We start from the raw sequence: 12407 nt of genomic DNA, 5'->3' as shown, positions 1-12407 counted from the left end.
GAGGCTTTGGGTTAAGACAGACCTGGGTTCAAATCCCAACCACTCCACTTCCCAGCTGTGTGGCTTTGAGAATCATTGAGCTATCCTAAAGCTCAGCATCTTCATGTTTAAAATAGAGATACTAATATTTATGTCATAAGTGTGTCATAACATTATGCATCTAGAAAATAATACATCAACCGTTATTTCCCTTTTATTCTTTAAAAGGTAGAAAATTACATTTTAAGGTGATTGATTATGTAGATGTGATGGTACATTTAGAAGCTGTATGGAGGTAGATAGAACTGATGCCCAAAAAGAAATATTTCCATGATTATTTTATGCATAAGCATCTATTTTTATGCATACTTTTGTTGATAAATATACCTGCACATTTATACTTCTCTAATGTTTTATCCTAGGGCCCCTTACCAGACTTGTATTTTATAGAACCTTTATCCTAGAGACATTCCTTTAAGTGTTTTACATTTATATCTGAACACACACACACACACACACACACAGTTTAGCTAGATATGCCCAAGAATCAATAAGCAGAAAATACAGTCAAAAGTCGGTATGTATTGCAAAGAATGACCAAATTAGAAGTTTTGAATTTGGAAAATTCAATACTTTGCTACTTAAAAATAGTTTTCAAACAACATTTCTACTATTATTAACTTTTAATGATTAGGTCCTATCCTTGTTGAGGCTGTTTTGGATATAATAATGGTTGTAAAATGCTAATACTGACACTAGTACTAATAGTAACACCAAATCTACTAATAATACTTGCATAAGCTACTCTGAAATAGGCATTATCCAAAATGCTTTGTGTGAAAGATCTCTTACCACTCACGGTACCTCTGTAGAAGGAGAATAGAAACCCAGGTTCAGTGAGATTGAGTGTCATTACCAAAGTCACACATCTACTTAGCAGCAAAGGTTGGACTGAATGAAACCCAGGTCTGACTCCCAAATCCGTACCTGCTTCTCTTTGCTACTCTGTTCCTTAGAATGTGTCATGTCATAATTCCAAAGCAGAAATTACACTTTTGGCTTCCTCCACTGCTGATTCAGGTTGCGTATGAAGAATATAATGATATGTGTGGTAGACTCTTTAATTAAATGTGTTGGGAAATGTATTATTGCTGCTGTGTTGTCTATAAGATAGGAGAAACTTGAGCTCAAAGAAGGCTGCCCAGGTAGAGGCCTCATCTTATTTACTCCCAAATTTAAATAACTTATTGTCTGTGTGAATCATGACAATTACTCCATTTGGAATTCATTTGGTGCCTTTCATGAAAAAATTTTGTTGGTTTTTGTCAATGATGTTTTGGTGTCTACAAGAGCAAAAATAAACATTTCAGGGGAAAAATGAAATCAAACAGAGTCCCTATCTTATAAGCAGTCCAAAATAATTTAAAAATTGTTTTGGTTCTTTTGATTTTGTGTAGACACTCCTTAAAACACCATAAGTAATTTGAATAGATATTTGCCTAACCATAGGAGGAGATTCATGTACCTCCAAACATTGGTGTTTCTGATGATCCAGCTCCCAAAGGTCCCCTCCAAAAAATCAAAAGACTTTATCCACGCAAAATCTGTCTAATAGAACCTTCTATAGTGGTAGAAATGTTCTTGTCACATGTGGCCAATCAGCACTTGAAATATGGCTACTTAACTGGGGATAAAATGCTCTTTATTTTAAATAATTTATATTTAAATATCCGTGTTTGTGGCTACTATACTAGAGAGCTCATCTCTAGAAATTGATATGTCTTAATAGGCAAGGATTTTATCTAGGACACATATTGGAAATGTCTCCCAAAGTTTTAGTAGTGATGTTTACCTGGGATAAAGTCAACTTAAAGGGATGAAATATTTGAGATGAGACAAAAATGCAACCAATTAGTTATTTTAAATGATCCAAAAGGAGCCATTAATCTGGAAATAGTGGTATCATAGTTAGTAATTATATTCAGAAAACCAGTCCTGAGCAATCCAAAAATGTATGTCTGTAGGGAAAGAACAGTAATGAAAAATTTAACTCATGAAAATAAACAGTAAGATTATGTGATGTGAGAGAATATTACTATATTCTATTTAATACCAAACATAGCTCAAATATTCTCATATTTCTGAGCTTTGGTAGCAGAGACAAAGGAATTATTTGTTGAAATTAAGCTGTCTAGTTAAAAAGAAACAAAAGTGCAGACCATGTACTTGAAAAAGGAACACATCTTTCTAAAGGGGAAATTCTGTACACTATTTTCAGAGGGAGGGTATCAGAGAGGAAGTCGGGTTTATAGTATGAGCTATAAAATAAATAATGAAACAGAAATGTCCCCTTATTCATTGTTGCTCTAAACACTTAGTCTCAATGTATTTCAATCTTGAGTGTTTTCATTCTTAACAGCTCTGCTCCATCATTGCAGCTTGCCATCTGGTGCATGCACGCTTCTACTCATCCAACTGCACACTGCAACTACATGTCTACATAAATATGAATTTGCTTCTTGGCTTACTATAAGCAGAAATTAAAACTGCCCCAGAACTGCCTGAGTTTTCCCCAAGAAGCTCAGTTTTCCTCTTAGGTTGCTCCTTCAGTTAAAATTTTCTTGTTTAAAAGAAGAACTTCTGTGTGGAATGCACAAAAAGTAAATCTTCTTAAAATTTTAATGTATCTATACACTACCGGCATTAGATATTCAGAGTTGGGCAAGCACTAGTTGGCTTCTGCATGGGATTGAAAAGCAGTAGGGGGTAGAGGGGATATAGCTCAGCTACTTGTTCAATTATTATTTATACAAACAAGATTTCTGTTGCTAGAGGATCAGAAGAGCTATACTTCGGATAGCTTTAGGTCTGGCCAAGATGATGCCTTCTCAACATTTCTTTCTGAGAAGAAGGGCACCTCAAGCTCTGGTTCTCACATCTGCAGTCTGAATTCAGCATGTTTCCCTGTACTTAGCTGACTTGGCAGATGTTTGTTCATGGCAAATGTGTAGATGCCAAATTAACAAGAGGACCTGGTTGTACTTGGGACATGGCTTATCGATGGCCGCTAGGATTCTTTTCCAGTTGGATGAATAATATTAACTGAGGTAGCATGGCTTTATTAGGATGGGTGAATAAGAACTGCTGCCTTCCTTACCTGGACTGGTTAGAACCAGAAGATGCTCTGCAAATTATCTTCTGGTCAGATGCTCTCTTTGTAAAGGATTGCAGTACACAGTGATAAACAGCCCTACGCTACCTTTGTCCTAAACTACCATCCATTTTCTAAGCCAATGTCCCCAGGTAGTGCAGGGAAAGTACCTGCATGGATTAAAGATAGTTTAGATTCCAGAAGGTCAGTAGCAAACGTTATCAGTCAGGTGGACAGCTACTCCCCCTTCTTGGATGTGGGAATGTGTGACTGATTAACTGACTACCATAGAGGCTAGACATATACTAGACCAATGAGTACATTGTCTGATGAAGCATATTTTAGAAAAATAAAAATTTGTACCTAAAATAGAAAATCTAAAATAAGATATTTTAAATATAAGTTTGTATTCTGATGCTGGGGTTTTTTTTTAATTTTTTACTACCATTTTCGCACCTACTATAAGGAAAACACATACCTGAAATCTTGTGCTGTTCTCAAAGAAGGTGATTATTACATAAAATAAGCTGTCAATATAATGAGGCGTTTGATTAAGAAAAGAAAACTGCTCGAAAATGGATGTGGGCACCAAACCCTACTTAAGTAATGATACCTAGACAATTCTGGAACATGCTCCTGTGCTGTGTTAATTTGTTATGGTTTTTGTTTTGTTTTGCTTCTTCATTTGTTTGGATCTCTAACATTCTCAACATTATGTTATTTGTTTCATCCTGCTGGACTAACCATACAGGCTGGTCAGCATGGCTGGACTAGGCTGAGAAAAAAAAAGGGATGATAAAAGGAAGAAAAGAAAGCTCTGACCAGATAGATAACTTATCTGGGAGCTGGTTCCCTCAACTGCAACAGCTCAAGCAACTAAAACCCGACTGCCTTAAATCAAGAGGCACCAGCACTCCCATGTTCAGAGGTACCTGAATTGTGAACTGGTCTACCAAAGGCTATTGAATCCACTGAAAGAGTGGGCATAATGTCTATGGTCTCTATCGCAGCCTCTTCTCCAAAAGGGAAAAAAAAGAATAAAAGGAATATTGTGTGCACATTTATTTTATACATACCTATATATTTACTTTTCCTGTAGACTGTATACCACCAGTAAGAAAGAGTGTACAAAAGTCTGTTACTTGGTACACTATCCCACCAACAGTATAGCTTTTGCCTGCTTTCTAAAAGGTAAGAAACAATCTAATTTTTACTTGTTTGTATGTTCTTGTCTCTACTGAGAAAAGAAGTGTTTCCATGAAAACTGTGCATGATTACCTGTAAATCTGTTTATATGATGAAACATGTTTTCAAAATGATCTGTTTGCTAAGCATAGTGCAGACAGCGGCTGTGGGTCATATGCTTGGTCTCTTTGTTCTGGAGAACATGTGTGTGGGTGTGTGTACAGTGCCTTTCCTAAGCAAGTAAACAACAATGGTCTGGTCACTCTGTATATGGCCTACTTTAAAATTACCGATGGCGAGAGATTATTTTTAAATGTGTATTGTCATGCTCTGGTTTTAGAATGTAATGTGGAAACTTACAGGGAAGAAAGGGAGATATTTTACAAGCCTAGCAAAAATATTTGTTCTGGTTTATTTTTAGTAAATTCATTCCCAGAAATGTATTCATTCAAAAAACAATGAATGGCCTTACCATCTCAAACCCAAAATAGTCTTGGTTCCTTCTTTACAGCAAAGGAAGAGAAAAGGCTTTGCTAGATGAGCTTGATAGTGTGCTGAAGATGATCTGTGGCTCATAGTTCTGCCTTAGAGAAACACCGAACCAACTTCAGTCATGTCACTGAGCAAAGAAAGCATCAATAAAAGACCTCAAGAATCTATAATGAGTTTAACATTAGTCAAACCCAGGAATTGCCAATAAACACCAAAGGTATTCAAACTAATAGCTTAGGTGAAATGGTGAATGATGTGATATGTGAACTAGATATGGGAATGAGCAGACATAAGAATAATGATTGATTCTTTACTGATGTTTAGTATTTGGGGCTCTCAGTAAAAGATATATGCTATGTATGAATGTATTATTATTGTTATTCATTATTATTTCACTACCTCCCTCCTTTAGCCTACACAATAGTATAACGTAGTGGAAAAGAACCCCTCTATCGACAAGCATCCTTATCCAGCTGAAAGTCAAAGTATTCCCAACTGTGGGAAAACAGACAGTGGGAAACATGGTGTAGAGTTATTAAAATCATGTGGTGGAGGGCAGCCCTGGTGGCTCAACAGTTTAGCACCGCCTTCAGCCCAGGGCATGATCCTGGAGACCCAGGATCTAGTCCCATGTCCGGCTCCCTGCATGGAGCCTGCTTCTCCCTCTGCCTCTCTCTCTCTCTCTGTGTGTGTGTGTGTCTCATGAATAAATAAATAAAATCTTAAAAAAAAATCATGTGGTGCCGGTGAATAAAAGGTTGCCTTTAGATTTCCCTTAAACTTGCTACTATTCTTTCAAAATAGAGAAGCCTATCTGTAGAAAGATTCCAAGAGAGAGCAGACAGGTCCTGTCATGGGAGGGAGAAATATTGCTTCGTAGTGTGGGCTAGTCTTCCTGTTTTCTATGTTGCTAAAGTGGAACTTGTATCAGATCATTGCTAAGTGCCTAATCCACTTAGCACTGTAAGACAGGACAAGAGTACTTTCAGAGTAATTATATTTTTTGTTGATTTTAGATGGGCCTACAACAAAGTCTTTAATTTGGGATATATTGTTCACACATTTATTTCCCTTTTCCGTATCAACATGATCTGTCCTAGTTTTTTAAATAGGGCATTCTTTTCTCCCAGTGAATATATAATGGTATTCCAGTGAGATTTTTTTAAGTTTTTATACTCCAAGGCCTTGTCAAAACACTGCAGCTCATCACTTGAATCGTCCTTTTACATGAGACTCTCTGAGAATAAAAGAGAAGGAATTTTCCCTGGGTAAAGATGATAGATTTAATCTCAATGCATTAAAAATTCTCTTTAGTTTCATTCTAAGTTGATTCCTTTTGGGTTAAAGAATGCAAGATGAAAATGTTCTAAGTCAATTTTTCAGTTAAAAAATACTTTCAGGATGTGCTGTTTCAAAATAAATTTTTGGCTAGGATTTTCTTGTTTCAAAGATTTTGATTGTTTCATGCTCTCCTTTTCTGCCAATGTGAAGGTGGCTTTACAAATTAATTATAATGATCTTAAACTGCTGCTTAAAAAATAATTGGGAAGTTGACCTAAGTTACATTTATTCTAAGAGGGTAGTGATTTACCTTGTTCAGGTTACAATAAGAGAAGAAAGCTTGGTAGAACAGTGAAGGATGGTACGTAAAGTTGGGTGTTCAAATCCCTTTGTATATTGTTTTTAGGCAGACAAAATAGTAACAGAAAATTTGTAGATTTGACTAAACTTTTGTGCTTCTGGGCTAGTACGACTTCAGTTTCATCCACCACACCCCAACAAAGGTGGAATGTACAAAGGATATCAAGTACCCACTTGTAAGGGGTTGAAGGAAGCAGATTCAAATTCAGACAGACCAGAACCTAACTTGCTTTAAAAATGCATTCCATCCCCTGCCTCTGTTGAACAGCATTCTCTGACAGACACCAAAGGCCAGACATGAGCTGAATCAGCACTGCCTGCCATCTCTTGTCTGAATGTTTGTAGATTTTACAACTCTGCAGAGGGTTATCAATCTAATGACATTTGTTTTAAAATGCAATTAAGCAACAAAAACACAATCAATCTGGCATCATTACCATCATTCTTGGGCAGGAAATAGGCTGTTTTGTTACGAGGTAAATTTTCACACCACAGGATGGTGTTCTCATTTTTTAAAACTTGAACAGTTTAATTCAGCCTTGCAAGTCATAGTCCTGAGTCTTGTTTTTACAAGGTATGTTCTTCTTACAAGCACATTGGTTATACTATTATTGACATTTCACTAATTTATTAAATGGTATTGTAAAAAAAATCAATAATCTCTTGTCTTTTATAATTACTATAATGGGGTTATCTTATATTTTAAAGCTTTGCATAACTGTGTAAGCCAAGTTTTTGTATCATGTTGAGACTCTCTCTCCTCTTTAACATTCAATGTGATATGTCTAACTGGAGACTCTGTCAATTTAAAATCCATCTTGAAAAACTCTGTAAGTATAGCATAGCACAGAATATATGTTATGTGACCTTTGGCATAGAATCACCTTAGAAATAAATGCAGCTGTAAATCTTGTTGGCCTATTTCTTTCCACCTAAGAGCTCTGTGAAACACCATTATTTCTCTCATCAGGGTTTGATATCTCAGCATCTTCAGAAAACAGTATTTGCTACCTCGGTTCGACAACTTCAGTTCCACTTACAGAAAGAGATGAAAGTTCACATGTCTGGAATTTATAATCTTTTTTAGCATAAAAGAAACATATACATCATGCCCCAAAGCCATCATCATTACGTCAAGTTTTACATTTTATCATGACACCACTGCATCGGGCCAGGATTTATGAACTCTAAGGGTATTCTTAAATTGTATCCATCAAAGACATGTTTGTCAAGCACCACTCTTCTGGGCCAGCCCTGAAATGACTAGGAAATGGGGACAGAAGTGAGCAATACCCATAGAGAGCCCCGACCCTATGGAAGACTCAAAGGGAAGCCATTATAATTCAAGGTGACAGGAATAGGTTTTAGGAGAGGTCTTTACCAAGTGCTAGCAAGCTACAGGTGGACAGCATCACCCAGCAGTTTTTGTTTGGGCTGGTCTTAAAAGATGAAGGACTCCGGGCAACCATAAAGGAAAGACACTCAAGGAAGAAAACAAGTATGCACAAAGAACCAGAAGTACAAAAGAATATGGGATATGCTGAGATTAGAAAGGAGTTCTATGAGGCTGAAGTATTGTGTTTTGAGGCATAGTTGCAGAGGATGACATGCAGGAAAGCAGCCTGTGTGTAGAGGGACTGAGTCACCTTTATTTTTGTGACTTTAGCACAGGGTGTGGCAAATACTATGTTCTCAGAAAACCTGCATGGAATGATTGGAGTATATATAATACCTCACATACCAGAGCCCCCAAGAACCTAGAACAGAACATACTATGTACACATTAAATAATAAGTATTTATTAATAATAACAAAATACTGCATCTACAGACTGAGCAAGTAGAGTTGCATTCTTCCAGATAAAACCTCTGAAAACTACAGACAGCTTTGAAAAGGCAATTTTTTGACCATGGTATCACAAGCTTCAAACTATGTTGTGGTTATTACATAAGACTCTTAAAACTGATGGTCAATGCTACATCTGGACATAGGCAATTAACCAAGTCTCTCTTGGTGAGCTACCCTGTGTAAAAACCAACAAAGTTTTATGCCTATTTCTTCCCTTCTGTGGCCCTTAGATATCTGCTCTATTTTTCTTTCAAAGGGCATGTGAACTTCAAAATTACCACTGGAAATGGATCCACTTGATCTAAATGGTTAGAGCTTCTAATTTGATAAAAACAAAAACATAATCTATTTGGTAGTTTACTGATTGTTAAGTACTCTTTTTTTTTTTTTTTTTTTTTTTTAAGAAACTGATATTTAGAACAGATTTTGTCTTTTAGGCCCCATGTATCATTTGCATTTAAAAGGAAAACAGTGTGTATCCTAAACCAAAGTCAGTTAATCTCTACAATCTTTCTTCTTCCCAATTACTATGAATGAGCATCCTCTCAGGACGCAAGTGATGGTGACTCTTATTTCTGCCTCCTAAAGACATGTCTCAGCTTCGCAGAGTTTTTTGGTTTTTTTTTTTTTTTTTTTTCTTTTCTTTTTTGGCTGTACAATGGAACTTGGATGCATTTTAAATTAACTTTCTCTAGGAATCAAAGGTAATCATTATTTCTCTTTATGATCCACATGAATATTCTCATTATTTTTTTTCTTTTCAAGTTTAAGATTAGTTTTGAATTCCCTTTATATCTCTGCCTTCTTTCAGAATAACCTCCAAGGACGTGAGCTCGCACTAAGAGGATTGAGGAAATGTGTCCACAGCCTGTTCTTGCTGAGCTGACCCAAACACTTAGAAGAACACGATATGAATCAGCAGCCTCGCTTTCCGTAAGTGTTGGTCCAAGTATTAGTTAATGACCTTGTGTGTGCTCTTTCTTTTCTCTGGCCAAGAATAAGGAAAACTGCTCTAAGGTCCTAATGCTAGCTCTGATATTTGAGGTAGCATAAACTTTATCACCTCACAGACCGCTAGGAGCCTGGATAAGTCATATCCTATGTGATCTTCAGTCTCCCTTGCATAGAGGGGAGCATGCTTTTCTCCATGGGATACCACAAAAATGGTATGGAATCATGTAAATAAAAGCCTTCCTTTGCAAAGGCTGTGCATATATGAGGTAGCATTGTTAGCCCCTGCTCATCTTTCTGTCTTATTTTAATTGGCTTTGCTTTCTCCTCCTTTTCATGGTTACATTTTTTTATTTCCATAAACCATCAAAGTTTGAAGGAATGACATCTAGATTGCCAGTGAAGTCAGGCTACCTTTTCTCTAGGTACAACAAACTCTGTTTCCAAGATGGGTCACTTTGGTCTTTTGATGGTCAGTAATAGTCGTTCAGCTTGGTGAAATTGATAGAGAAGGCTATCAGTCACTCAGCAAGGATGCTGTGGGACAGATAGGCTCATACTGCCTGATACATGAACCACTCCATATGATTAACTTCGACAGGTAGCTCCACGCTGGCTGGCAAGCTGAAGAGCATTTTAAGTACAAATAATCGTTCTAGAGTATGTCTTGAGTGACAGAATAATGAATGAGTGGAACAGAGTCCCTTAATCTTTGCTTGTGAAAACACATTTTGCTTCCTTTCAAGGCCAGGATACGACCACAAAATCAATTAACAAAACCCCTCAGAGATCTTTGTTGATGCTTTGAAGTTTGGTATTTATCAAGCTTATATCAAATACAGAACTTGCTTGAAGGGCTGAGCTCATTTATCTCAGTCTTGAAAGGGCCTCACTTGGTGCTTTATAGCAATATAATTAATAATAATAATAATATTTATGATGAGGATAATAATTGGACCATATTATCGCTATTGCTAAAGACTTACAAAGTGCTCAACCATCCATTGAGATAGGACTCACTGTCCCCACATATCATATGGAGAAACTGAGGCTCAGAGCAGTGCAGCAACTTCCCAGTGACCCACAGAACTGCCCAGTGGCACAATGCATGTCTGAACACAGGCTTCTGGCCAGAGTCCTATTTAATCGACTTTTCTGAAATTAAATAGGATGGGACACAACATTTCAGTCTACATAATCTATTTCATCACATTTATTGCTCCCATTGGTTGATTGTAGTGGTCCTCAAAGGCTTCAAGGCAGAAAGCATAATCTGAGTTCAGGGACGTTTTGAAATGAGATGGGCCCTCTTTGGTTTTTTCCTTCCTGGATGGTACTGCAAATGACAAGACTATTTGGTGTTCTTTCACCTATTTTTGGATTCTTTTGGTGGTCTGAAAAATTAAAGAATGTAATTCTTCCAGAGTTGAACATGGTCTTCCAGAGTTGAAAATGTTTAACTCTTGAGAACTCATTGAAATCCACTGAATAGCACACTCAAGGCCTACTGGTCATCCTGAGCTCTGGGCAACCTGTTCAGAGTTGAAATCCCAAGTCATCAGATATCGATGGCTGCAAGCAGACTCTGCCTCTATATTCGGTGGCATGAGAACCTCAGCAAATGAAATTAAGCTCAGAAAAGGATTTGCTCACCTTAAAAAATGGCACTTCCCTGTAACAAAAATGTGGAAAGCTAATTCCTACCAGTTTCATCACCTCTTCCTTCTTTCTCTCTCTGCTTTTGCCAGAGTGAAGCTCTATAAAGAAACTGGCCACCAGAGTCATTATCATCTGTGTTAGCTAAAAATTTGATTAAGCTGGCCTCTCAGGGTTAGCATGAAAAATTCTAGATTTTTGTTTTAGGAACTTAATTTCCCTTTTCCTCATTTTGGTCATGTTTGCAAATTTCATTTGCATTTTAATTTGCGGTGGTTTGCCAAAGTCCAGACTGAGACTTTAGCTGTTGTTTCTATTCAGGTGAAAAGTGCAACCACAACTGGCCATCTGCACTGGCATACAGTCAGGCAATTGTCCAAGGCAAGTATCATTTTGCATTCTTCTGAGTATCCTAAGGAAGCTTTGCTACCCAGCCCACCAAGGAATGTGATGAAGAGACCCGGTCCAATTTCTAGAACAAGATTAGCCCTAGGTGGTCCTCCACATACCAGCAATGTCCTCTTAATATTCCAAAATCAGGAAAAATTACACTAAAGAGTCTTTAGACTTTAGCCCATTAGAACCTTTTCTGGGGGTCTTATTTAGGAAAGACATTGATACTAGCAAATGGGGAAAGAGATCTCTACTGTGATCTACTTTGATATGACTCTTTCAAAGCCAGCCTCTCCATGAGTATTGGGCTCTCAGTCCATCCTAGGAAAAGTGGGAGGTATAGTAGCGTTGGTGGGGACTCCTACTTGACTCCTTTACAAAGTAAAAGAAAGTAAAATAGGATCAGCCTGTGAGATCCTGCTGTTTGTGCCACGTGGGCAAAATGCTGACCCTTTAATTTAGAAAAGGTCATCTCTCTGTGCCTCAGTTTCTTCATTTATAAGATATAACCTCATAGTTTTCATAGTTGTGAAAACTACATAAAAGTAAAGCACGTAGAAAAGAGTTTGGGGGCATCCAGGTGCCTCAGTCAGTGAAGCGTCCAACTCTTGATCTCAGCTTAGTTCTTCATCTCAGGGTTGTGAATTCAAGCCCCTACTAAAAAACAAAACAAAACAAAACAAGCAAACAAACCAAAAAAACAGAAGAGTTTGGGACAGTAGTTATTCAAATGTTAGCCATCAGTGTTGTTATTAGGTCACCTAATATTAACTGAATTTTTCTATTTGTGTTTCCTCTAGGAAAGAATTTGGAGATTCCAATCTGATCCTTTTCCATGTGATCTTTTGTACCCATTCTATTTCTGTACCACACATAATAAAGTTTGAGTGTCAAGTAATCCATCTGTATCTGATTTTTGTCTGGAAAGGCTTGAAGGATTTTCAGATTGAAATATCAATACATCTCCCATCTTGTCTTTCACTTGTTTAGTATTGATCATTTCTGGTGCAATGGTGTCTTAAAGCCAAAAGTTCACTGCACTATCAAGAGAGAGACCTGGGAAACCACATTTAAACACACTTTGCTTCCATTTAATTTCATAACACAGCAC

General features: G+C 37.2%; 1 protein-coding gene across 9 annotated transcripts in view; it reads left to right on the top strand.

The window, feature by feature from the left end:
• GRM7 (glutamate metabotropic receptor 7) overlaps nucleotides 1-12407 on the top strand; it is an 836468-nt gene that overhangs the window by 781650 nt on the left and 42411 nt on the right. For 2 of the 9 annotated variants that reach the window (XM_077857983.1, XM_077857988.1), the window contains exon 10: nucleotides 4230-4321. The exons of 1 other annotated variant lie outside the window; for it this stretch is intronic. In XM_077857983.1, the coding sequence (XP_077714109.1) occupies nucleotides 4230-4300 (71 nt within the window). In that variant the 3' untranslated portion in view covers nucleotides 4301-4321. 6 more of the 9 variants (XR_013357464.1, XR_013357465.1, XR_013357466.1 and 3 more) reach the window with 6 other exon arrangements.

The sequence above is a fragment of the Canis aureus genome, chromosome 19 (genome assembly GCF_053574225.1).
Source record: "Canis aureus isolate CA01 chromosome 19, VMU_Caureus_v.1.0, whole genome shotgun sequence".
Lineage (NCBI taxonomy): Eukaryota > Metazoa > Chordata > Mammalia > Carnivora > Canidae > Canis > Canis aureus.
This window is presented reverse-complemented; position numbering and strand designations above follow the sequence as displayed.